The sequence below is a fragment of the Calidris pugnax genome, unplaced genomic scaffold, assembly GCF_001431845.1.
Source record: "Calidris pugnax isolate Ruff unplaced genomic scaffold, ASM143184v1 scaffold18, whole genome shotgun sequence".
Lineage (NCBI taxonomy): Eukaryota > Metazoa > Chordata > Aves > Charadriiformes > Scolopacidae > Calidris > Calidris pugnax.
In genome coordinates this window covers 19,361,270-19,387,305 of record NW_015090812.1, presented here as the reverse complement: position 1 = coordinate 19,387,305, position 26,036 = coordinate 19,361,270, and the positions used below count along the sequence as shown (strand labels likewise).

The 26,036-nt window shown below is 35.7% G+C and overlaps 1 protein-coding gene across 1 annotated transcript in view; it reads right to left on the bottom strand.

Moving 5' to 3' along the window:
- LOC106886232 (hornerin-like) overlaps positions 1-26,036 on the bottom strand; it is an 84,006-nt gene that overhangs the window by 23,439 nt on the left and 34,531 nt on the right. Inside the window, exons 5-39 of the mRNA XM_014938964.1 lie at positions 24,879-24,987; positions 24,220-24,246; positions 23,820-23,858; positions 22,988-23,032; positions 21,563-21,607; positions 20,100-20,141; positions 19,241-19,279; positions 18,348-18,383; positions 17,097-17,135; positions 16,449-16,466; positions 15,858-15,893; positions 14,385-14,432; positions 13,429-13,458; positions 13,141-13,176; positions 12,780-12,821; positions 12,452-12,481; positions 12,164-12,199; positions 11,241-11,276; positions 11,034-11,063; positions 10,389-10,430; positions 10,061-10,090; positions 9,085-9,114; positions 8,386-8,427; positions 7,079-7,111; positions 6,756-6,776; positions 6,453-6,491; positions 6,298-6,336; positions 5,934-5,972; positions 5,545-5,589; positions 4,907-4,936; positions 3,183-3,218; positions 2,504-2,545; positions 2,270-2,311; positions 1,310-1,351; positions 827-868 (exon numbers count right to left, since the gene is read on the bottom strand). Coding sequence (XP_014794450.1) covers positions 827-868; positions 1,310-1,351; positions 2,270-2,311; positions 2,504-2,545; positions 3,183-3,218; positions 4,907-4,936; positions 5,545-5,589; positions 5,934-5,972; positions 6,298-6,336; positions 6,453-6,491; positions 6,756-6,776; positions 7,079-7,111; positions 8,386-8,427; positions 9,085-9,114; positions 10,061-10,090; positions 10,389-10,430; positions 11,034-11,063; positions 11,241-11,276; positions 12,164-12,199; positions 12,452-12,481; positions 12,780-12,821; positions 13,141-13,176; positions 13,429-13,458; positions 14,385-14,432; positions 15,858-15,893; positions 16,449-16,466; positions 17,097-17,135; positions 18,348-18,383; positions 19,241-19,279; positions 20,100-20,141; positions 21,563-21,607; positions 22,988-23,032; positions 23,820-23,858; positions 24,220-24,246; positions 24,879-24,987 — 1,357 coding nt within the window. The remainder of the gene's footprint in view (positions 1-826; positions 869-1,309; positions 1,352-2,269; positions 2,312-2,503; positions 2,546-3,182; positions 3,219-4,906; positions 4,937-5,544; positions 5,590-5,933; positions 5,973-6,297; positions 6,337-6,452; positions 6,492-6,755; positions 6,777-7,078; positions 7,112-8,385; positions 8,428-9,084; positions 9,115-10,060; positions 10,091-10,388; positions 10,431-11,033; positions 11,064-11,240; positions 11,277-12,163; positions 12,200-12,451; positions 12,482-12,779; positions 12,822-13,140; positions 13,177-13,428; positions 13,459-14,384; positions 14,433-15,857; positions 15,894-16,448; positions 16,467-17,096; positions 17,136-18,347; positions 18,384-19,240; positions 19,280-20,099; positions 20,142-21,562; positions 21,608-22,987; positions 23,033-23,819; positions 23,859-24,219; positions 24,247-24,878; positions 24,988-26,036) is intronic.

The following is a 26,036-nucleotide window of genomic DNA, read 5'->3' as shown; positions in this document are numbered from 1 at the left end:
TACATGTTAAAGTTAATGGCAGTTAAGTTCAGAAAGCAGTACTTTTTAATACAGTTAGTTTGTTTAAATAGCATGCTTTTTAAATAGAAATAATGATCCATAATATGATTCTCATTGAAATTGAAAGCTGAAAAAAATATTGCACCATTCAAATGGGTTTATGTAAATACGGCTTCAATAAAAGCTTCAAAAATAAGTCTTCTGGTAGAAAACAAGTGACTTTAAAATCCAAATTCACCTGGCAAAGCCAAGTGAAGCCAGAAGCCTGGTAAAGCTAGTCCATAATGCCCATGTAATCACATTCCTTGGGCTTTTTCCTGGCACAGGGGCATTGCCTAAGAAAAAAGTTTGTTCAGTGCCACTGATCGTGAAATTGCAGTGATGCTCTTTAAATGAAAGAATAGTTTAAATACTGATTTAAGAGATTATATTTTAAAATGTTCTTCAGATTTTGACATTTTAATCACAGTATTTTTTGTACCAGTGAGAAGGACAAGGAACCTAAGATGCATGCAATTCAATTTTGTGGTTACTGCAGCACATATTGACTCCGATTTCTGAAAGTAATGAATAATTAGCACATAATAGTCAGCTGACAGAGCATCTGGATTACCAAACACAGTTCCAGAAAGTTACTAGCCAAATGGTAATTATGCAGTTAAAGTAAAGTGGGACTCATTCTTCCACTTCATTGTATATAATTCTATCCATACTAATGAAAATTATCAATAATGTTTGGTGTTACCCAGGTGTCCGTACTTACTAGGTGCTTAATTCAAAATACTCCATTATGTAGATGAAAGTACAAACTCAGAAAGAGAATTACCTGTCTATTGCCACTGCTTCCATCAGGACAAACGCAACCACCCTATAAATTAAAAAAGAGGAACCAATTATTGCTTTGTGAAAGTTTAAAATAAAATCTTATTTCAGATGTGAAACTATGTTTAGTGGAAGAAAGACAGTGGGATTACACAGTAGCTGTGACTTTCCTATACCTAGAACAAATGAGAGGACAGCATAGCTCTTATACATTTAATGTTTGCTCTGGAAGTTGGCCTGATACTACATCTCTCAGTGTTATGTCTCAGTGCCAAATGCCTCATAATGAGAGAATTATCTGTGTAGTCAAGAGAACCATCATTGTGATCTTACCAATAAACCATATGTGAAATTGAAGCAGTGTTAAGAAGTGATTTCAGAGAGCCATTTCAGATAAATTTAATCTGAACGGGGTCACTTAATTTACAATTAAATGCATAACATCAACAATCCCCCATGCAGAACAAAAAATAGAGAAAATCCTGACCTGACTATTTGATCCACCACCAGTTGCAATAAATGATCCACCCTGTGAAGAAATAAATTATTTTTTGTAGAAGCATTTTATCAGAATCTAACACGTATAAAATTATGTAGTGAGAAGTAAGGTGACAAACTCCTTGTACTATTTCCCTGCATGAACAAGCATTATATGTTCAGAACTCTCTGTCTGAATCATTGTGAAAACATAAATTTGGATGAAACTCAATTAGTAACTGGACACAATACATAGGGAAAAGGTACCAGGAAAACGAATTAAGAAAACCGTTACTCTCTGGAGCTCAGAGATCTGACTCTACTACTGAATTAGACTTCAAATCCTCTGAGACAGAGGGCTATTGCAGTGTTACATCTACATAATGCTGGGCATAGTGGGATTCCAGATCTCTGGGAAGCTGATGGGTACCAATATAGTACAAAATATTAAGAAAAATAGAATCAGGTGCCACTCTGGATCAGTTAAATTTCACATAATTCTATAACATATACACTGCTGCAGCAGTACATAAGTCTACAGACCATGAAAGTTTTTTTTTTTTAACCAGAAGAACATAATCACCAAGATGTATCTTGTTACCAAATTCCAAATGAAACAAAATTATATACCTGGCCATTACCTTCAGTAGAGCAGGACTGTTTCTTAAAAACGATTCTAAAACTATTTACTTTGTGTTTTGCAAACAACTTTTACAAAATGTTATGGAAAGAAACACCTGCAATGCTTACCTGCTTAGTGGAGTGAAGGAGGCGAGGAGACAGTATATTCTAGGCCAATTATCATTATTTACAATTGTACAAAATTATAACATTACAGGTAAAATGCTACCAAATCAAAATAGCAACCCGCACAACAGATAAATTAGTGGAACCTAATTTTCAGAAATGAAAAATAATTTCTCAGAAAGCTCCTTGCAATAAGATCATGCAGTAGGCATCCTGTTATTACCTGGACATTAGTGTGGCTGCTATTTGAAGTAGAAGACTCATTCTGTGAAGAAACAAGAAATTACTCATTTTTCTGTAAGGGTAATAAGTTAAAATACATAGTTCTATTGGGAAAGAACTACCTAACCCTAAATAGAATACTCTGTTGTGGAAACTAGATCCTTATTCCCGTTTTTGTAGGTAATACACCAAGGAGCTGTAACACCAGCAGTAGTTCAGAAAAAGAATGGTTTACCTGGACATCATAGTCTCTTCTGCTCAAAACATGTGATGTATCCTGTAAAAAAATAAAGACATTTACTATTTGGAGATGAAAACTCTATGATCAGTGACACACTTTCTTTTTTTCCATATTATTTATTTACAACAACTCCAAACCTGTCAATACATACATTGAGCAGGAATGCCTTATTATAAAATAAAATTTATTTTTACATCATTTTTATAGGCTACTGCTGAGTCTGACTTGAAGCTATTCAATACATATATCTGTATCTCCTCCACAACATGCACAATGAATTACCAAACATTATTCTATCTTACTTCAGCTAAAATTTCAGCTGTCCTCTGTTTGTATGACACTAATTTAATTTTAACTGTAGTTTGGAGCAACTCTGTATGTGCTTCTTGAAGAACAGGAATTTGAGCTGCCCTGTGCCTCATAGTAGGATTTTCATGTCCTTTTTTCATATATATATGTGTGTGTGTGTGCGCGTATATGTATATGCACACTTCCTTTAAAGTAAATTCACCCAAAGAGCAAATAGCCAAGCTATTTTATTTTACCTTTTCCTTAAATAGGAGAATATTAATTAGGGAAAACATAATTAGGGAAATAACTGGGACAAATTAGGTACAGCTAGGGTGAAAATCCTACAAACAGTAAAAAATAAATTTTAAAAAAAATTACTTACTCTGGCAACAACTTTCTTCTTTGCACAACCAGAACTCTGTAAAGGAGCCAGAAATCAGTTATTACTTAATCAATGCAGTCATCCACCCGAAATACTTTCAGCAAAAATCTACCTAAACTTGTCAAGGTGGCAATGTCCAGTGAACTGACCTCACATTCACTAAATAACACAGTGGAAAATATTGTGTTGGAGTTATTTGGAAAAAAAAGGAAGTAATTAAGATTGACAGACTAGCTTTGGAGCAAGAGAGGAGAGTGTCATCTATCTGCCAGAACCCTCATATTGTACAAATAGGAATGCAAACCACATCAGCCTATTCCATTGGAATCAATACAAAATTCAGACTTAACTGCACTATAAAACACACCTACTAAACAGTGGGGCAGCAAGGTCTCACTTTCTTTAGTATTTTTTTTCACAATTCAGTGTGAAATTGTGAAAGTATAAAACAGTTTCTTTATGAAGCTATGTCTACAGTATATTCAAAAGGTGATTCCACTTTGAAGTAAATTGAATTAATTATCTGTAATGGATGTAGTAAAAAAAGCAAAGTTTGTGTCAAGATCATCACCTGAATTTTTGTCAGTTTCTCAGGAGTTCTGCAATCTGCCATCAGCTATGCTATGCCAAAGATATCATTTTACTATCATTAAGAGTCTTAAAAAGCATATTCTTCATCGGTTTTCACCTTATCACTCCTTTGTTAGAAGTTCCTGCCTAGCAGAGTCTCCCTCAGCAGAACTACTGTCATTTAGAGAACAATCTGTATAACAAATTTGTTGTTTGTTTTTTTTTTTTTGTAACATTCCCCCACCCTTCTTTGTGAGAAGATTTAGAAGCAAACTCTTTTACAATGAAGTCTAGCAATACACACTGGATAGCGATACGCAAGAAGAACAAAGAAGGAAAAGAGGAGACTCTTAAACAGGGTTTGCTGCTGAAGGATGTTTTTTTTGCAGAAGCTTTTGCATTAAACCTAATGCAATGCATTCAATGTAAATACAAGCAAAACCAAAAGATTTTTTCAGAAGGCCTCCTTGCTTCCTTATACACATTTTTGGTGCAGTACTAAAGAACTAGAGAGGAAAAATAGCAGTAAAGTATGCGGCTGACAACTGAAGGCAAGTAGCTGGTAACAGAAGGTTACTCTAGATGGCAGTAACAGATGGAAAAAGCTTTTCTAGGAACAGAAAGAAGTACAGAAAAGTGCCATTCATTTACACAACAGTATATTTGCTTGGTCATGAGCTATCCATGTCAATCACAGTTTCTGCTTGTAGAGGAGATGGAAAGTCTTGACAAAGAAAGTATAACTGTTATTAAATGTTTAAAGTATTAAATATTACTTTCCAATACTAGCATATATAAAAGTTTAAATTAGAACAAGTGGAAAATGCTTGAGGTGGCTACATGCTTCATGTACACAGATGTTTAATTCCCAAATAATTATCCAGTCAAAGTGCATATACTACAATAAATTGTGTTAGAAGTATTAGACAGTTTAAAATAATTGTTTAGCAGCCTTGAGAATGGCTAGAAGGGACTAACTACAGAGAAATATATCATCAAATATCTCACTCTTAAATTAACTTTTTGAAGGGTATTATAAAGCATTCATACACTACAATTAGAGGTCCACAGGTCTCATGTAGAAGAGTTCAGTTACTAACACTGTCATTAATCAAAATAATTTGAATACTGCAGAAGAAAAAGAATGTACTTACCCGACTGTTGGCACTATAGGTAGTGTCATTCTGGAAAAGAATAAATTATTTCCTTCTTTAAGAAATATTTAAATACAGTAAGCCTACAGAAACCTGATTCTTTCTGATACTACATACAGACATAATAAAAATAATTTGTTGCCACATCTTCCACAGCCTTGCTTAAATTACTTTGAAATCCTACCATTCCAGTCTGAAAAACATTTTAATAGCAACTGTAGATTGGTAGAAATGTAACAAGAAAAGCAGTGGAATATCTACCACTCTATCCTTTCTCTTTCATTGTATATATTTAAAGCTTGCCTACAGGATTTATTTTCCCCTCTCCAGCTTTCTTGTAGGATGTCTTCAGAAACTGGAAGGCCGCTGAAAGATCTCCCCAGAGCCTCCTCTTTGCCAGGCTGAACAATCCTACTTAATTTCATCAAGTTAAATGCATTTAAAAGCACAAAATGTAGCTGTAAACACATGACAATTTTCAGTAAGAAAAACATGCAGTTGTTGAAACAGCTATTAGTGTGGGAACTCAACTTTCTTTCTGGATCATTCTGCTCACAAGACTGCAACAAGCAGTGCAATATTTTGCCATCTTCATGAAAAATGTTGTGATTAAAATATATTAGAGAAAATATACTCACATCATCACAGGCATTAGGATTATCATCTGAGAAATCTTGTGAATCCTAGAAGGATATCAGATACCAGTTATTTACTTACAAAAATGGATTGTTAGACATACAATTTAGTGTTGTACTTTGCAAGACAGTATTGAGGCTCATGGAAAGAAAAAGCTGAGTTATATTAAAATACACTCTTTAGGAGGAAAATAAAGAGCCAAATACACGTCTGCAACAATTGCTTACAGGGAACATTTCATTCTTCAGTAAAGAAAAAAGCCAAAACTGGTCCAAACCAAAAAGGCTATAGAAACTATTATGTTTTTTTACATCTTTGAGAAAGATGATGCAGGGACTACAAAGATTAGTGTAGAATAATATATAAGCAGGAGAAAGAAAGAACTAGTTACCTGACCATCATAATAGGTGTCTGAGGAGTACGATCCACCCTTTAAAACAAACAAACAAAACAAAATCAGAGAAAATTACAATACAAAAAAATTGATTTTGAGCAGAGGCTAGAGCTTGTATGAAGTGATGTACAAGTAGGGAAACAGGGCATTACTTGGCCACCACCATAGTTTTGTGAGAAGGATGCACCCTATAAAGAAATATAAATGCTACTTCAGAAGAAACTGATTTTGTTGGGGGGCTGTAAAGCTGGAATAAACAATTGCCTGGGATTCCTTTGAACAAATACAACTTTCTAGATACCTAGATAACTTATCAGATATGATGAAAATCCTCACTAGAAGAATATTGTGGCCTACTTACCTTGTTGCCACCATAATTTTGTGAGTATGATGATCCACTCTGCTAACAAAAAATAAATTAAAATTAATACCTCAGTATTGCGGATCAGATATTGATCAGCCATCATGGAATGAGTGTGAAGTAAAACCTCAGAGGAAATAATAATCTCTACTTACTTGGCTACCACCATAGTTTTGTGAGGAGTATGATCCGCCCTGTGAAAACAAAACAGCAATAGTTATAATGCTGGAGACTGAATTTCATCAGAATCCACAGAGTTAGTTTTTTTAGGTTGCTGAGTTCTTCCTATGTAAGTGGAATTTCAGGACTGATTAAAAAATTACATTTGAAGAGAATGAGTTACAGGCTGGAGCTCAGGAGACTCTGCAAGAGTCTATACCCTCATGAGCCTGAAAACTATACTCTGGATTAGAACTGCTTAAAATCTTTTCCCAAATGGATAAAAAAGAGCTACCTACCTGACCACCCTGTGATCCACCCTGTAAATTAGACACAAATTGTGCATACATTAGACACTTATTATAGATTATTTTTATTGAAGTTACAATACTTGCTTAGAAGGAATAAGGAGCAGAGGCAGATACACAATATAGATACAATTTCTAACGTAGTAAGCATAGATCAGAGGGGAAAGACTCCAAACTCCTGTGTATACAAAGATAGTGTGTTCTAATCTCATAATTGTTAAGATTACATCTATGAATCTGAAGTTGTTATAATTGAGTTAGTGGCAAAACTAGTTTTGGATGCATCTTAAAATCAGAGGAGGAAGGCCATTTACCTGGTGGCAGGGATTGCTATCATATGAAACCCCCTGTTAAAAAGCAAAAAAACAAAAGGTAAATGCCGAAATTTTCATTTTCTTGCAAAGTAATTAGCTTTCTTAAAATTCCTTATGTGAGAATTAGTGTAACAAAACTCAACATAAAACTTTACATAAGATTATTTTAGTTTTATTTAACCCTTTAAGTCTGTTGCTTTACCCTCTGTCATTCTTATACTCCTATATCCACAAGTGCCAAGACACATGGACACAGATGATCAAAGCAGGACTATTTGTATGGCACATGGAAAGTGATGTAGGCTGGCAATTGATATCTCTCTGTATCATCCTAGTTCCTCTTGATTGGTAAGATGGAGCAGGGTTTTTTTTGGACAGTCCTTTTAGGAATCAACAGTTACTGTTGTGTGACTGCCTACCTCAGAATCTTGCTAGATTCACCCATCATAGAACTTAGGCAGGGCTGCTGCCCAATGCCTTTCATTTTCCTGTTTTGGGTATAATTTGGCTACAGTCAGTCTTCCCGTTGGGATAACACAATGACACAATGAGTTCTACCCTGGTTGTCACCCTCCCAGTATTAGAGCACAGGTCTTCTGTTGGTAAGTCAACCTGAGATACAGCTTTGGTGGTAGTAACAGATTCTTCAGGGTTTATCAGTTTCATTACTCTTAACTGCATCCTTGCACTGCTTCTTACAATGCTTTCACATGCATTTCCATTCATATGTAACTCATACCAATCCCAATATTTCTGCTAAATACTTCTGCTAAAAGTTTCTGTATTTATACTTATCTTTAAGTTTTTTGCTTTCCCCAATATATGTATTTGACTATAGGTTTACTACTGTGGCCTCAACTACAACCCTTCCACCTGGGATGTCATCATTGAAGACACTATCTTTACACTGTTGTAGGGATACAGAAGTTGAAATGGAACCAAGTTGAAAACTATTAATCTAATTCTCATTCCACAGGAGCCGCTCTCTGATCCTATTGCTTCCTATAGGAACTAAATAGTGCAGCATCCAAAAATCATTCCCAAGCAAAGATTTTATCTGTTTACTGAGCAGACAATGAATCACTGCTTGTCTGTCTTCTGTGTGTAACACTACATGGGAGACGACACTTAGTTTTGATTAGAGTGATCAACAATATCAGACTTTCTTGATCTCTGTGCTACATAAATCTATGTTACAGTGAAAAAAAAAGATTCCAACTAACAAACATCACATAAGTTATCAAAAAATATGTTACTACTACAAAGAAAGCTGGGTGTAGCTTTCAAATAGGAGAAAGAGGACTTACTTTTCCACAACCACTGCTGCCACCTGAAGAAGCAGATCCACCCTGATTGAAAAAAAAGAGCAGCTCAGTAATCTAAATATTCCTTTTCTCCATTTAAAATACAGAAATAAATTTTAAAGAGCTTTAGCTGCCTGACTACTTAAAAGGTAGAAGACCAGCTACTGTGAACTTTCCTGTAAAGTAATGTGCATGGTGAATATTATAGTGCATCAAAAAGTCGACACCTGCATGCACTCCTTAATATATGGGAAAGAGCTTCTTCAATGACACTGTTGTTCCCAGACGCATACAAAAAAAAGTTCACAACTCTTACTTATAATGACAAATTCCTATATTATTACAAAAAACAAACCACAGAATATTAAATATATGTATGGGAACATCACATTCATGTGACTGGCTGATGCTTACCTGGCCATAGGAACTGCCACCTTGAGGCCTGTAGCCCTTTAAGAAAGGCAAAACCTCATTTATAAATAATGCTGTAGTCTTAGAACAGCTGCGACAGAAAAGCCCATTACCACTGAAAGTTCCTCTGTACTGTGTTTTTTTCCTTCACAGTAATTCACTGGTACGAACCAAAAACAAGGAACAGTCAGCAACACCAAGAAGGGGAAAAAACCCAACTAAACACCAAAGTCCATTTCCCAGGCAGGCTCCTACAGAAAAGCTCAGTACATTTCAGCAGAAAAGTCTCACCTGGCCATAGGACTGGCTGCCTTGGGAGCCCTTTGAAAGAAGAGAAGATAAAATCATTAGGGCCTTGACAAGGAGGCTTCTACAAAGAGCATAATATTTATGGAAAACAGCTGCACAAGAGTTTCCCTCTCAAAAAACCCCTCTTTTGGAGCCTAGAGACAACTATATGCTAGTATCTGTGCAGCAGATTGCTCTCCTCTCAGCAAAAGCCATGAATCAAATTGAGACACAGACTACCAAAGGAAATATCGCCCCCAGAATCTGCCAGTCATACTGGTCACAGAGAGATCAGTGAAGAACTCGGTACAGGATATCCAGTTGGCTTACCTGGCCATAAGAACTGCTGCTGCCCGAGTAACCCGGCCCACCCTATAACAAGGACACCATTCAGTTACTTCCCTTTTGTAAGAGATCCATCCTGCATTAGCAGAAGCAAGCAACTACACTCTAAAGCTCGGCTGCTGGGCAGCGTGAAGAGCCTGGACTTCCTCCTGGCCCTCACAATGATGCTGAGCATGATGATTGCACGTGTGGGGATTCCAGACAAACGTGGATACATTTTGAGTGTGAGAATAGACACTTTCAGAGAAAACGTCCTTTAAAGTTCAACTCCTGAGTGACTGCTAAGTGCTTTGGCAGTGCCATGGCACTCCATTTTCTCAATCAATGTGTACTGACTGATGCTTACCTGGCCATAGGAACTGCCACCTTGAGGCTGGTAGCCCTTTAAGAAAGGCAAAAACTCATTTTCAAATAAAGCTGTACTTTTGGCACAGCTGCGACAGAAAAGCCCATTTCCACTAAAAGTTCCTCTGTACTATATTCTCTTTCCTTCATAGTAATTCACTGGTATGAACCAAAATCAAGGACCACTCAGCAACACCAAGAAGGGGAAAAACCCAACCAAACGCCAAAGTCCCTTTCCCAGGCAGGCTCCTACAGAAAAGCTCAGTACATTTCAGCAGAAAAGTCTCACCTGGCCATAGGACTGGCTGCCTTGGGAGCCCTTTGAAAGAAGAGAAGATCATTAGAACCTTGACAAAGAGACTTCTATAAAGAGCATAATGTTTATGGAAATACAGCTGCACAAAGGTTTCCCCAGAAGGAAGAGCTTCTTCCTGAGCCTAAGGAGACAGAGCAGTAGGCTGCCATCTGCGCAGCAGACTGCTCTTCTCTCAGCAAAGGCCATGAATTGAAACGAGACAGATACTGCCAAATAAAATACCACTCCCAAAAATCTGCCAGTCATACTGGTCACAGAGAGATCAGTGAAGAACTCGGTACAGGATATCCAGTTGGCTTACCTGGCCATAAGAACTGCTGCTGCCCGAGTAACCTGGCCCACCCTACAACAAGGACACCATTCAGTTACTTCCCTTTTGTAAGAGATCCATCCTGCATTAGCAGAAGCAAGCAACTACACTCTAAAGCTCGGCTGCTGGGCAGCGTGAAGAGCCTGGACTTCCTCCTGGCCCTCACAATGATGCTGAGCATGATGATTGCACGTGTGGGGATTCCAGACAAACGTGGATACATTTTGAGTGTGAGAATAGACACTTTCAGAGAAAATGTCCTTTAAAGTCCAACTCCTGAGTGACTGCTAAGTGCTTTGGCAGTGCCATGGCACTCCATTTTCTCAATCAATGTGTACTGACTGATGCTTACCTGGCCATAGGAACTGCCACCTTGAGGCTGGTAGCCCTTTAAGAAAGGCAAAAAAGCTCATTTTCAAACACAGCTGTACTTTTGGCACAGCTGCGACAGAAAAGCCCATTTCCACTAAAAGTTCCTCTGTACTATATTCTCTTTCCTTCACAGTAATTCACTGGTACAAACCAAAATCAAGGACCACTCAGCAACACCAAGAAGGGGAAAAAACCCAACTAGAACCCATTTCCCAGGCAGGCTCCTACAGAAAAGCTCAGTGCATTTCAGCAGAAAAGTCTCACCTGGCCATAGGACTGGCTGCCTTGGGAGCCCTTTAAAAAAAAGAGAAGATCATTAGGACCTTGACAAGGAAGGTTCTACAAAGAGCATAACGTTTATGGGAAAATAGCTACTCAAGGGTGTCCCTCCCAGAAAAAGCCTCTTCCTGAGCCTAAGGAGGCAAAACAATACGCTAGCATCTGGTAGACTGGTGACTGACTGATGCTTACCTGGCCATAGGAACTGCTCCCTTGAGGCTGGTAGCCCTGTAAGAAAGGAATTATTCATTCATAATTATCATATTGGTGAAACAATATGCTTCTCAAGTTACTCTTAGTGTGAAAAAACCCCCCAGAATAAGACTCTGCTGCTGAACTAGAATTATTCTGATATTTCTTGTTCTGGATGAATAGCTGATCACACTGTATTTCTCATATTACCATCATAGAGTAGTTGTACAACTGTCTTAGACAAGACTCTAGTCTTATGAAGGCTTTCTAGGACACAGAAGGGATACAACATTTTCTTATTTTGTTTCTTTTGCTTGGTGTTTCTCAAACACTAGGCTAAGATGGCTAATGGGAGGTGAATACTAATTTCCTATATTTGTATTTTTGGTGACCCCCAGTCGCACAATTCTGTTCCTCTGAGAGAAAATAGAGGCAAAAACTTCATAGCTATCTTAGGGACACTTTAATTCACATAGAAACAGTAAAGGAAGGTAAATGTTCATCAGCTGCAGACTCTAAGAAAATATGTCTTCAGCTGAGGACCTGAGCCAGTGTTCTATAACTCCTCAACACTGTTTGTACTGAGTACAAAGGAGACAGTGAAGAAATGACTAGAAATGTGTCATGTAAATCAACTGGAACAGGAACAGCACCAAACTGACTATTTCTACCATGAATTTTAAACCTCCATACCCATGGAAAAGATCACGTAGCAATGAAAAATGATGCTTCCTGCAGATATCCATTAAAAAGACAACTGTCATTTTCACAATAAAAATTTTCAAAGGAATTCAGAGATTTATTTCCTTTTTTTTTTTTTTTATAACTCAATATAAACTGTAAAAACCCCATGTAAAATCTACTACCATTTGCAGTGCCAGGCACTCCACTTTCTCAAGTGCTAAATACTGACTGATGCTTACCTGGCCATAGGAACTGCCACCTTGAGGCTGGTAGCCCTTTAAGAAAGACAAAACCTCATTTATAAATAATGCTGTAGTCTTAGAACAGCTGCGACAGAAAAGCCCATTTCCACTGAAAGTTCCTCTGTACTGTGTTTTTTTCCTTCACAGTAATTCACTGGTACGAACCAAAAGCAAGGAACACTCAGCAACACCAAGAAGGGGAAAAAACCCAACTAAACACCAAAGTCCATTTCCCAGGCAGGCTCCTACAGAAAAGCTCAGTACATTTCAGCAGAAAAGTCTCACCTGGCCATAGGACTGGCTGCCTTGGGAGCCCTTTGAAAGAAGAGAAGATAAAATCATTAGGGCCTTGACAAGGAGGCTTCTACAAAGAGCATAACGTTTATGGAAATACAGCTGCACAAGAGTTTCCCTCTCAAAAAACCCCTCTTTTGGAGCCTAGAGACAACTATATGCTAGTATCTGTGCAGCAGATTGCTCTCCTCTCAGCAAAAGCCATGAATCAAATTGAGACACAGACTACCAAAGGAAATATCGCTCCCAGAATCTGCCAGTCATACTGGTCACAGAGAGATCAGTGAAGAACTCGGTACAGGATATCCAGTTGGCTTACCTGGCCATAAGAACTGCTGCTGCCCGAGTAACCTGGCCCACCCTACAACAAGGACACCATTCAGTTACTTCCCTTTTGTAAGGGATCCATCCTGCATTAGCAGAAGCAAGCAACTACACTCTAAAGCTCGGCTGCTGGGCAGCGTGAAGAGCCTGGGCTTCCTCCTGGCCCTCACAATGATGCTGAGCATGATGATTGCACGTGTGGGGATTCCAGACAAACGTGGATACATTTTGAGTGTGAGAATAGACACTTTCAGAGAAAACGTCCTTTAAAGTTCAACTCCTGAGTGACTGCTAAGTGCTTTGGCAGTGCCATGGCACTCCATTTTCTCAATCAATGTGTACTGACTGATGCTTACCTGGCCATAGGAACTGCCACCTTGAGGCTGGTAGCCCTTTAAGAAAGGCAAAAACTCATTTTCAAACAAAGCTGTACTTTTGGCACAGCTGCGACAGAAAAGCCCATTTCCACTAAAAGTTCCTCTGTACTATATTCTCTTTCCTTCATAGTAATTCACTGGTATGAACCAAAATCAAGGACCACTCAGCAACACCAAGAAGGGGAAAAACCCAACCAAACGCCAAAGTCCCTTTCCCAGGCAGGCTCCTACAGAAAAGCTCAGTACATTTCAGCAGAAAAGTCTCACCTGGCCATAGGACTGGCTGCCTTGGGAGCCCTTTGAAAGAAGAGAAGATCATTAGAACCTTGACAAAGAGACTTCTATAAAGAGCATAATGTTTATGGAAATACAGCTGCACAAAGGTTTCCCCAGAAGGAAGAGCTTCTTCCTGAGCCTAAGGAGACAGAGCAGTACGCTACCATCTATGCAGCAGTTTGCCCTCCTCAGCAAATGCCATGAATTGAAACAGACTGCCAACCACATGCATGTTGAGTATTCGTGATGTTGTGTGCTGACCTCCCTGTGGCTTTGGTCTCTAGAAGTCATACCTACCCTTGTTAAACATTTTCCTGGTTGCCTGTAGTGGTACAGAGAATATTGACAGACATTTGGCTCCACCGCTGGCCCCCAAAGTGGAGGAAATCTGAAGAACCTTCATACTTGAGTTCATACTATGGCTATTCTCACTTTTCACTCTGCAACATACTTTGTTAGCATTTGTTAAATTCACACACTTGTTTTTCACACAAGTAGCTTTATCTCCTGTATGACATTGCACATAGGTCTGCAGTCATGATTCTCCATTGTTCTTGATATGGGTAAGCAACTATTCTTCACAACTTCCGGAAATATATGTGGGGTCTGAATCTACCAGTATGGATTTATGGTGTGATACTTAGCCTAGAATAACTTCCTCTCAGTACCATAACTTTTATGCACCTTTTAGAGGGCACATTGAGTGGAATACAGTTATTTCGCTTCAACTATTTTTGTTTGGAATGCTTATAATTGTATTTCCATGTGTGACTGGTTGAACACCAGTAGCAGATGACAATTTTATGAACAAAAATCAGAGAAATACAAATATCTGCACTCAGTGAGATACATTTTAAAATGCAGGAAATCATTTATTTCTAATTTATGCTGGCCCTCTTTTAGCGAAGTTGACAGGAATATTTCTAGTGCTTTTTAAGTTCACTTACCTGAACATAAGTACTACTGCTGCTGCTGCCTTGCTGTCTTTGTCCACCCTACTCAGGAACAAAAAAACCAGTCATTTATTTTTAAGAGGAATTGCTTACATATTAGGACATGTCAAGAAGTAACTCTCTCCTTATATCAACTAGAAAGTTTGAAAGCCAGAAAGAGTTCCTTATGCCTGTTCCTTATTTATGCCATCTCTACATGCTACAATGTTCAATACTTCCGTATATAAAGACCCTTCATAAATAAGGTGCTAAAAGTATTTATACATCTTGATGTCATTTTCTTAATGAAAATTCATCATATAATACATCATAGTGTCATATTGTCATATTTCAACTGAATTTAAATAATTCTGCCCTTCAAATGAATCAGGCGAATTGCCATTAAACCCATAGCCATTTATGTTCATATTATGATTGATTTTTTCATGAATGAGCACAACAAACTTTCAACAAAGGCTTTGTCAAAACAGGAACTGGAAAAGCCACAGTTAGAATTTAACCAAAGGAAAAGTCACTGCAGAAAATCTTTCTATTCCCATGCAGTACATGGATAATGAGAGCAATCAAATGGTCTTCAGTTTGAGTTTTTAATATATATGCATTGTAAATATTTAACCTGTGTAATCAAAGCATTATACATTTAAATTCAGAATTGAAATAACATGGAAATCTAATTCCTTTCTCTGCCAGCATTCATCACTAGTTATGGAAGAATCTAATGCTATACATTTTGAAAGCAATGATTTTCAAAAGACAAATTTCAGCTGGGGTGACCTACTACTGATATTTCAATGAAAGTGAGAATTTGTTGTAACAGTCGAAGGACTAACATGTGAAGGAAGGAAAGCCTACACCGTGAAGAGTGGTAGGTAGGTTAAAATTGCAAAGGATTCAGAAAAAATATGCCTGATATTCATAATACAACTATGCTCTTAATGAGTCTGGATTGTAATCAACTTTCCAAGTGCCTCATTATCAAGAAGCAATGTTACTAATACAACAGCAAACAAAAGTTCACCTTAGCACTAACTAAGCAGGATTTTAAAAAATATAATGCTGCACTAGTTGTTTCCATTAAAAACCAGACTGTTTAAATGAACATGGAACTCTGCATATTTGATTTAATATCAAATAACATTCAAGCTTAAGTTCTAGAATTCCATCTACCTTCCTGAGCAGGTTGAGATGGTTAAATTTTGCAAATTTTGAGAGCAGTATGGAAGAAGCAGAGTTTTTAATATTTTATGGCTGTAGGAAACTGCTTCATTGGTCTTTAATCAGCAACCAAGTAGGATATCCACTTTTCTCTAACCTAGAAACATTCTACTCCACCACTGTAGTTTGTGGATGTCTAAGGTAACCATAAATTATCCATACTTATTTATTCCCAAAGAGATGAATCATTATTTAGTTTACTGGGACAGGGCTTTGATTAAAACTCAAATATAATGGAGAAAGAATGTCTACCTGTATTATGATCCTAGTAGCAGAACTTCCCAAACTCTGAAAAAAAACAAAACCAAAAAACCACAAGAACATTTAATTTGACTTGTATAAATGCAATGCAGTTAAATAGAAAATACGAAGTTGTACTATATTGCTTGGTAGAATAAAGGGAAAAGTCATACATCTAATGTACTGAATATCAAATTCTTAACACTTAGACTAAACCAGTTTATTCTCAGCTCTGAAAGATTTAAGAGGCAGCCTGACCCTACTAAGTAATTTCCTACACTTGCATTTGCTTCTATTACAGCTTATCTGGAGAGCAGGAGAGCACAGGCTATACCCTTTTTGTACTACCAGTCAGCTTGGCTTTGCCAAGTGCAGTGACTGAAGCTAAGACATCATCATCCCTCCAGCCTGTCCCACTGTCACCTGCACTGGACATACACCACCACATACAAATTCAATTCCCGATCCAGCTATTTGTTTGCTGAACTTTGGGACATGAGGGACAAATGTGAAAGGGTAGCAAACACCATCCTGAGGCAACTGGTTTGATCCTGTCAGAACTATACTACTATTCTACAAATCATAAGAAAAAAGTATGCTTACCTGAGGGTAGGTATGACGCTGCAAATAAAACAAAACAATCTTTAATTATTTTGCACCAACAGAAAATTGCAGCAGAAAAAGGGCCCTATCTTTTGGATGCAATACACAACCAAATGTGAAAGCAAGGAAAAGATAGCATAGAACAAACACATCTTAATCTTCATTTAGGTTAGAACAACAACAATATGTTTGATTAGAAACTAGACATCAGAAAAACGTATGTATCAAATGTTACATCATAGAAACTCACTTTAACCACCTTAAAGCTAAACTTACTTTTGGCTGACTCTGTCAGTGCCAAGCAAGCAAAGTGGAAAGATAATAGTTTAAAAAAGAAAGTTGAAGTGACTTTACAAAAGGACATTGCAATAGAAACAGAAAATCAGAACTATTCAGGAACACAGAGGCTGTATGCATTGAGAGGCCTGGAATCTGCAGCTAATCCAGTCTCTCTGCAAATACTAACAGCAGTCATGGAATCATATCTTACTACTGGCTTTCCCTCAAGATAATTATGCACATAGGGTAAACCCTGCCTGCCAAAGAGTTGTCTCCATACACCAGGAGTCTTTCTTACAAATTAAGCATGTAGATATTTGAAAGCTTTTTGAGTCAAAATTCTGAGTGTTGTAGAGAAAAACTGCTTACCACAGGTGGAAAAGGGTTGCTGTTGGCAATGACCACCACCTATAGAGAAATCAGAGAAAGCTGTTTACTCATCATAGAATTTATTTAAATAATAGTATATGTTAGGAAATTGAAGAATACTGAATTCTCTAAATTTACAAAGTCTGATAATAATGCTATGGATGATCACTTTTATAAAGAAACTATCTTTATAAAAATTTTTAATGCACATTACCAAGCAAAGAATAATTAATATATATGTATACATGATTTGCATAAGATTATAAGGAGATAAAAGACTTGCTCCCAGTCACACAATGACTCTATTGCTACAGCAGCAGAAGCAGGATTTCATGTATTGTGCCATACACTATGTATCCTTTTTGATCTTCAATTTTCCACCCCAAACTGGACAATCAATTTCTTTTCTCTTTATTCAGTATTATGCTAAAAGAAGGCTTAATATTGAGTTCCTTATTAAAAAAAAAAAGCCAAATGAAATAGTAGTATCTTTTGTTTTAGGATTTAATGTTCTTTTATTAAAAGCTTTTTTTTTTTCCTTTAACTTTTTTTTTTTTAAAGTGAAAACAGTTTTGTTATCCAGTGGTGTAAAAAGGAAAAGAAGAGTTGGTGCTATCAGTAGTAAGAAGTAAAGAATTCTAGTATGAAATAAGCAGAATAAGGAGAAGAATTAAGTTTTTAAAACTAAGTTATTAAAAAGAATAATCTATCAGTATGTTTTGAATTCTTAAAACAATGGTAAACTAAAATGAAAAAAACCCATCTTTGAGGACATAAACAGGTACACTGTGTGTTTATGGAACACACTATAGTATTAGCCCTGTGCTTCCTGGGGACTGAACTGAGAGGAATATGTAAATATCATGAATCAAATTAAATCTATTGATTTCACTTGCTTTGAGTCACACTCATTCTCCAGCCCCATCTGAAAAATAATTACATAATCTATATCCTTAAGAGTCTTAATTACATCACAATCACTATCTTAACTTTTTAAAAACAAGTCCCCATAAACATGTATGAAATTTTATTTTATACGCAGTTAAGTCATCTATCAAGAAAAGCCACCATAGCACAGCTAGTTAGTATAAGGCATCCAAGAACCAAACTGATTCAAACCATATGAATCAATCCGGATTAAAACTTTGAAAAAGTCTTAACTGCTAAAAGGAACTGTAATACCACTGAAATAAAAGGCATCATGCCAAGTTACAACTCTAAGAACTTTTTCTTAGGAAAAGGAGTGCCTACCTTCTTACTGGAATCTGAACTGCTTGAAGCGACAGACTGTAAAGAATACAGAATACATTTTTTGCTTAGGTAAATGTATGACAAATTAACTACAGCACAATTTTCTACAAGATCATTATAGCTAATGCTGTTACCCCAAAGTGCCATACAGAACAAAATTCTGAAGAAAAATATTAGTGTACCGGCAATTAATAATTAAACAACTGAAATAAATCAACTGGTTGTTGTTTTTTGTTTTTTTTCTACAAACCCTTGGTTTCACACTGCACTGTGTAAAAGCTGCAAATGTTTCACCTAACATCAAATTGGGTATTTTCTATAATAAAAGGAAACTGTTGATAGAAAAGAATAATTAATCTCTTCTAATTTCATCAAAAAATAAACCAACCCATACTCCAGGACCCATCCCCCAAAATGAAAAACCTTACCGTTGAAATATAAACTCGAATAAATAGGCTGCACCATAAGAATAGAAATGTTTTAAATGAAGCATAAAATAACGTGCAGTGATGTTTTCCATTTCATCAACCCATATGTACAATTGCATAGGCAAAAACCACAAAAAATACTTTAAATTCTTAGTAACTATCAAAGAAAGCACTGAATTTTGGAAAATCATAATAAAAGTTACTAGTGTTCATTTACAGAATAAATATAATTTAGTTTCTGTGCAAAACAGAAGAACTTCTAACAAAGTTGATATTACAACATACACTAAACATAACTCATCCACTGAAGTTATTTCCAGATAGGATTATTATTTAAACATTTGAAGACAGTCCTCCTTTATCCCCTTCCATGAATTTTATTATTGTTTCATAAAATCTGGGCATAACTGCTTAGTTTCTGAATAGCATAGGAAACTGAAAATATCTTGGAAAGCACATAGTTACCTGACCATAGGTAAGACCACTACCAGATGAGGATGCACTCTGAAATCAAAATATAAATCAGGTATTTATTTGTACAATAATTATATCTAGAAGTCATCACTTTTTTCCCTAGAGGATGTACACTTCAAATCAAACTGATTTCATCTAGACAAATCTACAGCAATACTAAAATATACTGAAGCTGCTTAAAGGTAACTGAAGTAAAAAATTTCAAACATTCTACTATAGTCATAAGATTAATGTTGCTGTATCACAAATACAGTTTACATTTACATATTAAACAAACACTAAATATGTTTAATATGTAGGAATTAATATAACTAATGATGTATTTAAAGTTAAGCACATGATTTTTTTACTTGCTTTCATGATTTTAAAAATGGCACATATGTTAGATTTTAAAATAAATCTGTTTTCAGGTGAAAATTAAATAAATAACAATAGAATTTTCTCTACTAATTAAAGAATTATTGGTTTAACGCACAAAGATTGTAAAACAACCCAAATAATATTGCACAATATGCAGTATCAAAAGACAATTACTCTAACAGATAAAAAGCATTATGCGGTAAGAATTCTGACATTTTAATAGGCTAACAAATTAAGCATTTATAGTAAGTGATGAGTAGCCACTATAAGATAAGTGATTACACTTTGAGGAAGTGACAATGTAATGCCTTTTAATTTTGGTTTTTAATCTCAGAATAATACCTCAGACTATCACCCACCGTTCCCCTTAATATATGTAGGGAAGAATAATATACCTCTGCAGAATTGAATCAAATGCTATTTACAACAAGGAGATGAGTTAAGAAGCATAGGAGTAGACAATCAGCAAATACATATATAACCAGCTTACATCTCTGCAGGCGTGTTGGCTATATGCATCAGCAGCACCTCCCTAAGAAAAAAATGAAACCAGTTATTTCTTTTCTGTAATTGCTTAAGAACAAAGACATATTTCAGACACCCTCAATTCTGACTTATCCTTATGTAGAACACGTAAAGAATAGATGATATAGTCTTGTACTCCCCACTATTACTGTGTAAACACCCATGTATGGCCGTAAGTGCCAGGCACATTAGCCTCCTGTACATTAGTGATTATCTAGTGGTACTCAGGAAATGCATTAAAGCAGAGACTGCGAAGATATTATTTTAATAGAAATAAATTATAAAGGTTTAACATAATGCTTTTAATTAAAACATCTTTTGTATGTAATATGTACATACCCATACATGTAAAAATTAGGATTTACCATCAACCAAATATAAAATATCACGGACCAGCATAAATAGTTCCTATTTTAAAGTAAATCTCACTTACTATTATTAATACAATCAGTAGTCTCTCTCAAAACTGTAATTTTGTTCTTCTTTCCAAAAATCCAATACACATTGTTTTGAATTTTACATTTTACAAGTGCTGATGACATGAATGTTTTACGGTTTTGGAAACATTGTCTTTGTTGGTGCTGAGTCATCCCTATTTTTCTAGTTTGAAGAGGCAACTGATAGTGCTTAGCAAGAGAACTACAAGACTATCTTATTTTTGTTTACTTGCTACCCTATGAAAAACAAGCAAAAACTCTGTCATTGACACTGAATGAGTAAGCTTGACCATTCCATCTACCTTTCAAGTTTTTTCTCATTTTTATATTAAGTAAATGTTTGAACAAATTAATTTTGCATTAAAAAATAAAAATCTTATCTTGCAGAAAGAGAATCAAAATAATTACACGTGACATAAGTCTGAAAATATTTTAGTCCATACAATCAGTCAGCATCTTGATAAAAATGCTTCTGTTCAGCACCACATTACAGCACTCATGCATCTTTCACCTCTTTCTGAATGACTGGCTTAACCTGTCTAGGATTGATAACGTCACAATTATCCCTGCTGCCTGAAAGAAAGAAAAACTCAAGTAGCCTTAGTTATTTTAGATATCTGAGTGATTACTTCTGGGAGGAAGAACAACATAGAACATGCAGACAAATTCACACCAGTCATGTCTTGGGTAGAAGGGGAGAATAGACAACTTGTATTATGAGTGCAATATAAGTGCAACAGATAAACCCTTCCAGTCCTTTTTTTCACAATTCTATAATCTATGTTTCTATTTAACTTTTTTAAGATGTTTGCCAACTACTTCATACCATTGAATAAATTGTAAAATTAATCTTTTAGCTCTCTCTTCATTATTATCACTATTATCTATTTGCAACATAAACACTCATATAAATGATGCAATTGAAGGCTAGGAGTTACTATAAATATAGTTATATTGAGGACAAAAAAGTAAACATAAGAAAAGCACTTACAGGACCACATCCACTCCTGCTTATTGTGTAGACTACTCCTCCTCTCTGAAATAAAAACAGAAGTCAATTATTTCCATGTAAAAAAAAAAGGGGGAGGAGGGGCAGAAAGAAAGAAAAGGAAAAAAAGAAGGCCTGCTGTTTATGGCATGAAAAGCTGTGCAACTGACAATGTGTATGTGCAAATATGGGATAAGCAAGGACAGGGATTACCAGTCCATTGGCAACTGGGTGTAACAATTCTAATTTAGTACAACACATTAATCATCATCGGGATTTCATATAATTGTAATTGGTCATGTAACCTTTCAAAATGCACAAGTTCTTTTACTAAGTGGTCTGTATTTTAGAAAAGATTAATAACTTCAAGTAGTTATGTAACAATAAGAGAAACTCAACTCCTAGAAAAAAGTATGTATAATACAGTGAAGAAATACAATGAAGAAAATCAGTATTTGGTGTAGACAACAAAATAATTGGTATTTCTAAGAGTATGGTAATTCCACTTACAAGTAATGAAGAATGAACCAATGGAATATTACGAGATAATTCACTAATAAATATAATCACTAATAAGAAGTAAGAAATATATCCTTGAGAAGCTCAGTTCAAGAAACTGGAGGCATACCAGGAAGCATCTGACAGTTCAAGTGCAAATAGGCACATTATGATAGTGGAGATAATTAACTAAGAACCAAGTATACTTTTCTGTGATTAAAGAAGTGAAAGCGATCAGTGAGAATGCAGACATAAATACCCCAGAAGTTTTAAAAGGCTAACTAGACAGTGAAATGCCAAAATTTTCAACTGAAATATAATCCAGTGTTAAAACTGATAGAGATATTCTGGAGCTTTAATAGATGCATGCATATCTGGTGAAGTTTGGATAAATTTTGCAAATTTTTCTGGAGAAGAAAGTGAAACACAAGTATAATTAGTCCTTTTATTTTAATTATTAAAATAAATAGAAATAAGAAAAATGCCTCAAATAATTTAATATCTCATTTCCATTTCGCCAGATGTCTCTAAAGCTATAAAATAAATGATTTGTGACTGTGTTTGCTGCACATGTGCACGCACAGATATGAATCCTCTAGGAAGATGGAAGGAATCTCTTTTTTCCTTAAAAAGAGTCAAGTTAATGCTTGATAAAAAGGCTGAATGTGTGAAAGGAGAGGTGGTGACACATCTTGTAGGTAAGAATACTGACATCAAGCTGTTGAGTTCAACACAGTGTAGGTAGTTGAATCTAGTCCAGGTACTGAACATACACTTTACTGGATGAATAGCTCCAGCATTCTGCATCAACCAGCAGAGATGAAATTCCAGTACAGTCTTGAATCACCTCAGTACTCTGTAGTTACAGAACTTCAGTTGTTCAAGGTCACTAAAGGAAAATGTACAAATGCTGGAAGTTAGGACTCTTACCTGACTACCTGAAGAGCTGCTCTGAGAGGAACCAGAAGGTCCAACCTGTAAAGAAACCAAAATACTATTTAGCATTTTGTAGAAAATTGATTTTGATATATAAGTTTTTCAGGAAAGAAAGATCTACTTGGTGGAAAAAGGAAGAACACACAGTGTGTGTCTCTTCATTCCACCAGCTGATATTATTAAAATTATTTCAGAGATCTTTAAAGCCAAATAATCAAACCTATACCAGAACAGCTGGTATAAATTGACATAATTCTGCTGCTTGCACCATTTTTTATCTGGCCCCATACACCTGATGTCCATCACTGAGGAGACCTACACTGTCAGGATCATTAAAATTTGATGAAAACTTTTCACTGATATGACTATGTAATCACTAGACACTACAAAATGTAGGGCATATTTTCTGTGAGGAAGGAAAGAAAAAAAAGAGGCTTCTTCGAGTTGAAAGTGATTTTCAGAAAAAAAATAATCAAATAGTTAAATTTTATATCTAGATCATGATGTGCAAAAGGCAATGTTTCAGATCTGTTGAAATAAGCGATTTTGAAAACCAAGCAAACACTATGACTAAAAATGAAGACAGAAAAAAGAAAACCTCTATTAGAAAGTTACTCCAGATCAGCTAGAGAGAATCTGCAGGAGGAAATCGTAACAAGGCTGTCAACCATTTAGAAAGTTTGGGATTTTAATCAACTAAGATGAATTGTCAAAGAGAAAAATAAATAGAGTGACAAGAAGGATAAAGATGTGACTAAAGAAGCAGCTTTTGACTAGATCTGGGCAATTAGCAGTTTGTCAGTGTCTCTGAAGAAACAATATTTACCATGATGCATCGGCCTTGTGGTGTATAAGTCCCTCCACGCTGTAAGAAAGTACAAATTCCGGTTACTGTTTATTGGCTGGTGTATAAATACCAAATTATTTTAAACAAGTAACCAACTGAATTCACATCCATGGTCTGAGTGAAGAAGTGTCTCATTGCTTACAATACCTTATACATTGTAACAATCTGATCTCAGAACTGACATTAACTAATTTAAAATAAAAATACCTTCAAAACTGCATACAAAAATGTAAGCATAAAGGAGATCTAGCTAGGAAAGTAATTTGAATGGTACAATATAATCTTTGTGCTACAACTATGGAACAATTCAAACAGCAGGAGAGGAATTCTAAAACTGAGGTAACTGAAAATTGGGAAATTGAAGAAAAATTGCTCTTACCTTGCTACATTCCACTTCTATCATAAGCTGTGAAAAAAAATGAGAAAACATTTACAAATTTTTTACTGGGGAAAAAAAAAGCAGCTTATTATAGGAAACAGGAAATACATTTGGTGAAGTGAGAGACAAAAGGCTTCACTCTTGGTTAGATCACAAGGCGATGTAAATCAGTGTTTCTATGGTCAAGAACCAATAGGGTAGATTTGAACAGCCTTTCTTTACTTTAGATGCCATCATGTTTAAGATGTTTCATATAAGCATAATTCTTGCCCCCAAAATAAACAAAATAATTTCTAAGAATGTGCTACACAGCTGTAGTTCTCAGGAACAGGGGAAGCAGTTAAGAACAGCACAATACACCGGATGTACGGCAGAGTTCTCCTTATGACTAATTTTCTTTTATTTGTCTTTATGCTATAGATTGTTTTGATAACTAGATTATTAGTTTCCTTATTTCTGTGGGAGGAAAATAATATTTATTTCATTTTTTCATTAGTTTAGTAAGAGGATAGGCAGTTAAATCGATAGTGTTAAAAATATCAAATGATTTTGGCCATCTTAGTTAAAAAATACATGGCAAAATGTATGTCTTGTATCAAGTCTAACATATTTTAATTTACTGTACTAATTTCTAGTATGAAAATGCACTCAAAACATACCCTCCTTTTACTTTTTCCTGTCCCATTAACTGACTCAGAATGCGTAGGTGTGAGAGTTTTGCTTTGAATTCCAACCCAAAATTTCTCTAGATCTTGTACAACAGTTGCACTGGAAAGAAAACCAAATAATAATTATTTTTCCATCAAAATATTTCAGTATAAAATACCAATAAACTCTCCTTCTCCCCCCTCCCTCCCCCAAGAAAATCCACTTTATTTGGATTTTAAGGATATACAGTACAATTTTGAAAATAACATCATAATTTTTCAGAACACTTTTCCAGTTACTGTTTTATAATCAAACATAATTTTGAAGATAAATGAAATAGATGAGGAAAAGGAGCAGAAGTGGAATGGACACTATCTGAAGAAGCAATGACTCCAGTGGGGAGTATCAGCTGAAATGTCCACAAAAACTGCCATACCTCTTTCCTTCTCCAACAATCTATATCTGTGATGGTGATCTGATTTTCATGGCATTAATGCGTAGAAGTGATCGTGTTTTTAACTTTTTGCTCCTTTTTGTATTCCTCAAGAGTTAGTAAAGGAAGGCCAAGGTGCCCCTATCATAAATCTACACTTCAAACAGTATCAAGCTATCAAATACTTAGGTATTTTCCAATTACATCAAGATTGCATTTTGTTAGACCAGGTGATATTTTTACAATCTTTATATATGCAACAGAAGTAGCATTAAACGTAGGATAAATTTGTCTTCTCATGTTTTCAGCAGTTAGTTCATGGGTCATAAACTTATTTTTAAATTTATCTTACAAGCATTTACATCAAACTACTATACTTCTGCTCCTCAAAATAAAAAAAAATATAATTCAAGAGTCTGAGCTTCACTTATTCAGGGAACTAGTTACATTCGTATTATTGCTCTTGTAATTAAAGAGGTCAAAGTGTAAACACTGGTTATTCAAAGATCCATTGATAACACCGTGCTTAATGGAATTATTTACATATATTATCATCTGTAGGACAGTGTTTAACATTTCATAAATACATCTTGAAATGGAAATCTTGTTATTTAATGGGCACAGTGGGAAGCTATGACAAACTATGAAAAAAACCCATGGTTGTGGCAAGACAAGAACATCAGAAACAGCAGCACAGATCCATGTCACAATAATCCATAGAAATAAATAAAATTTC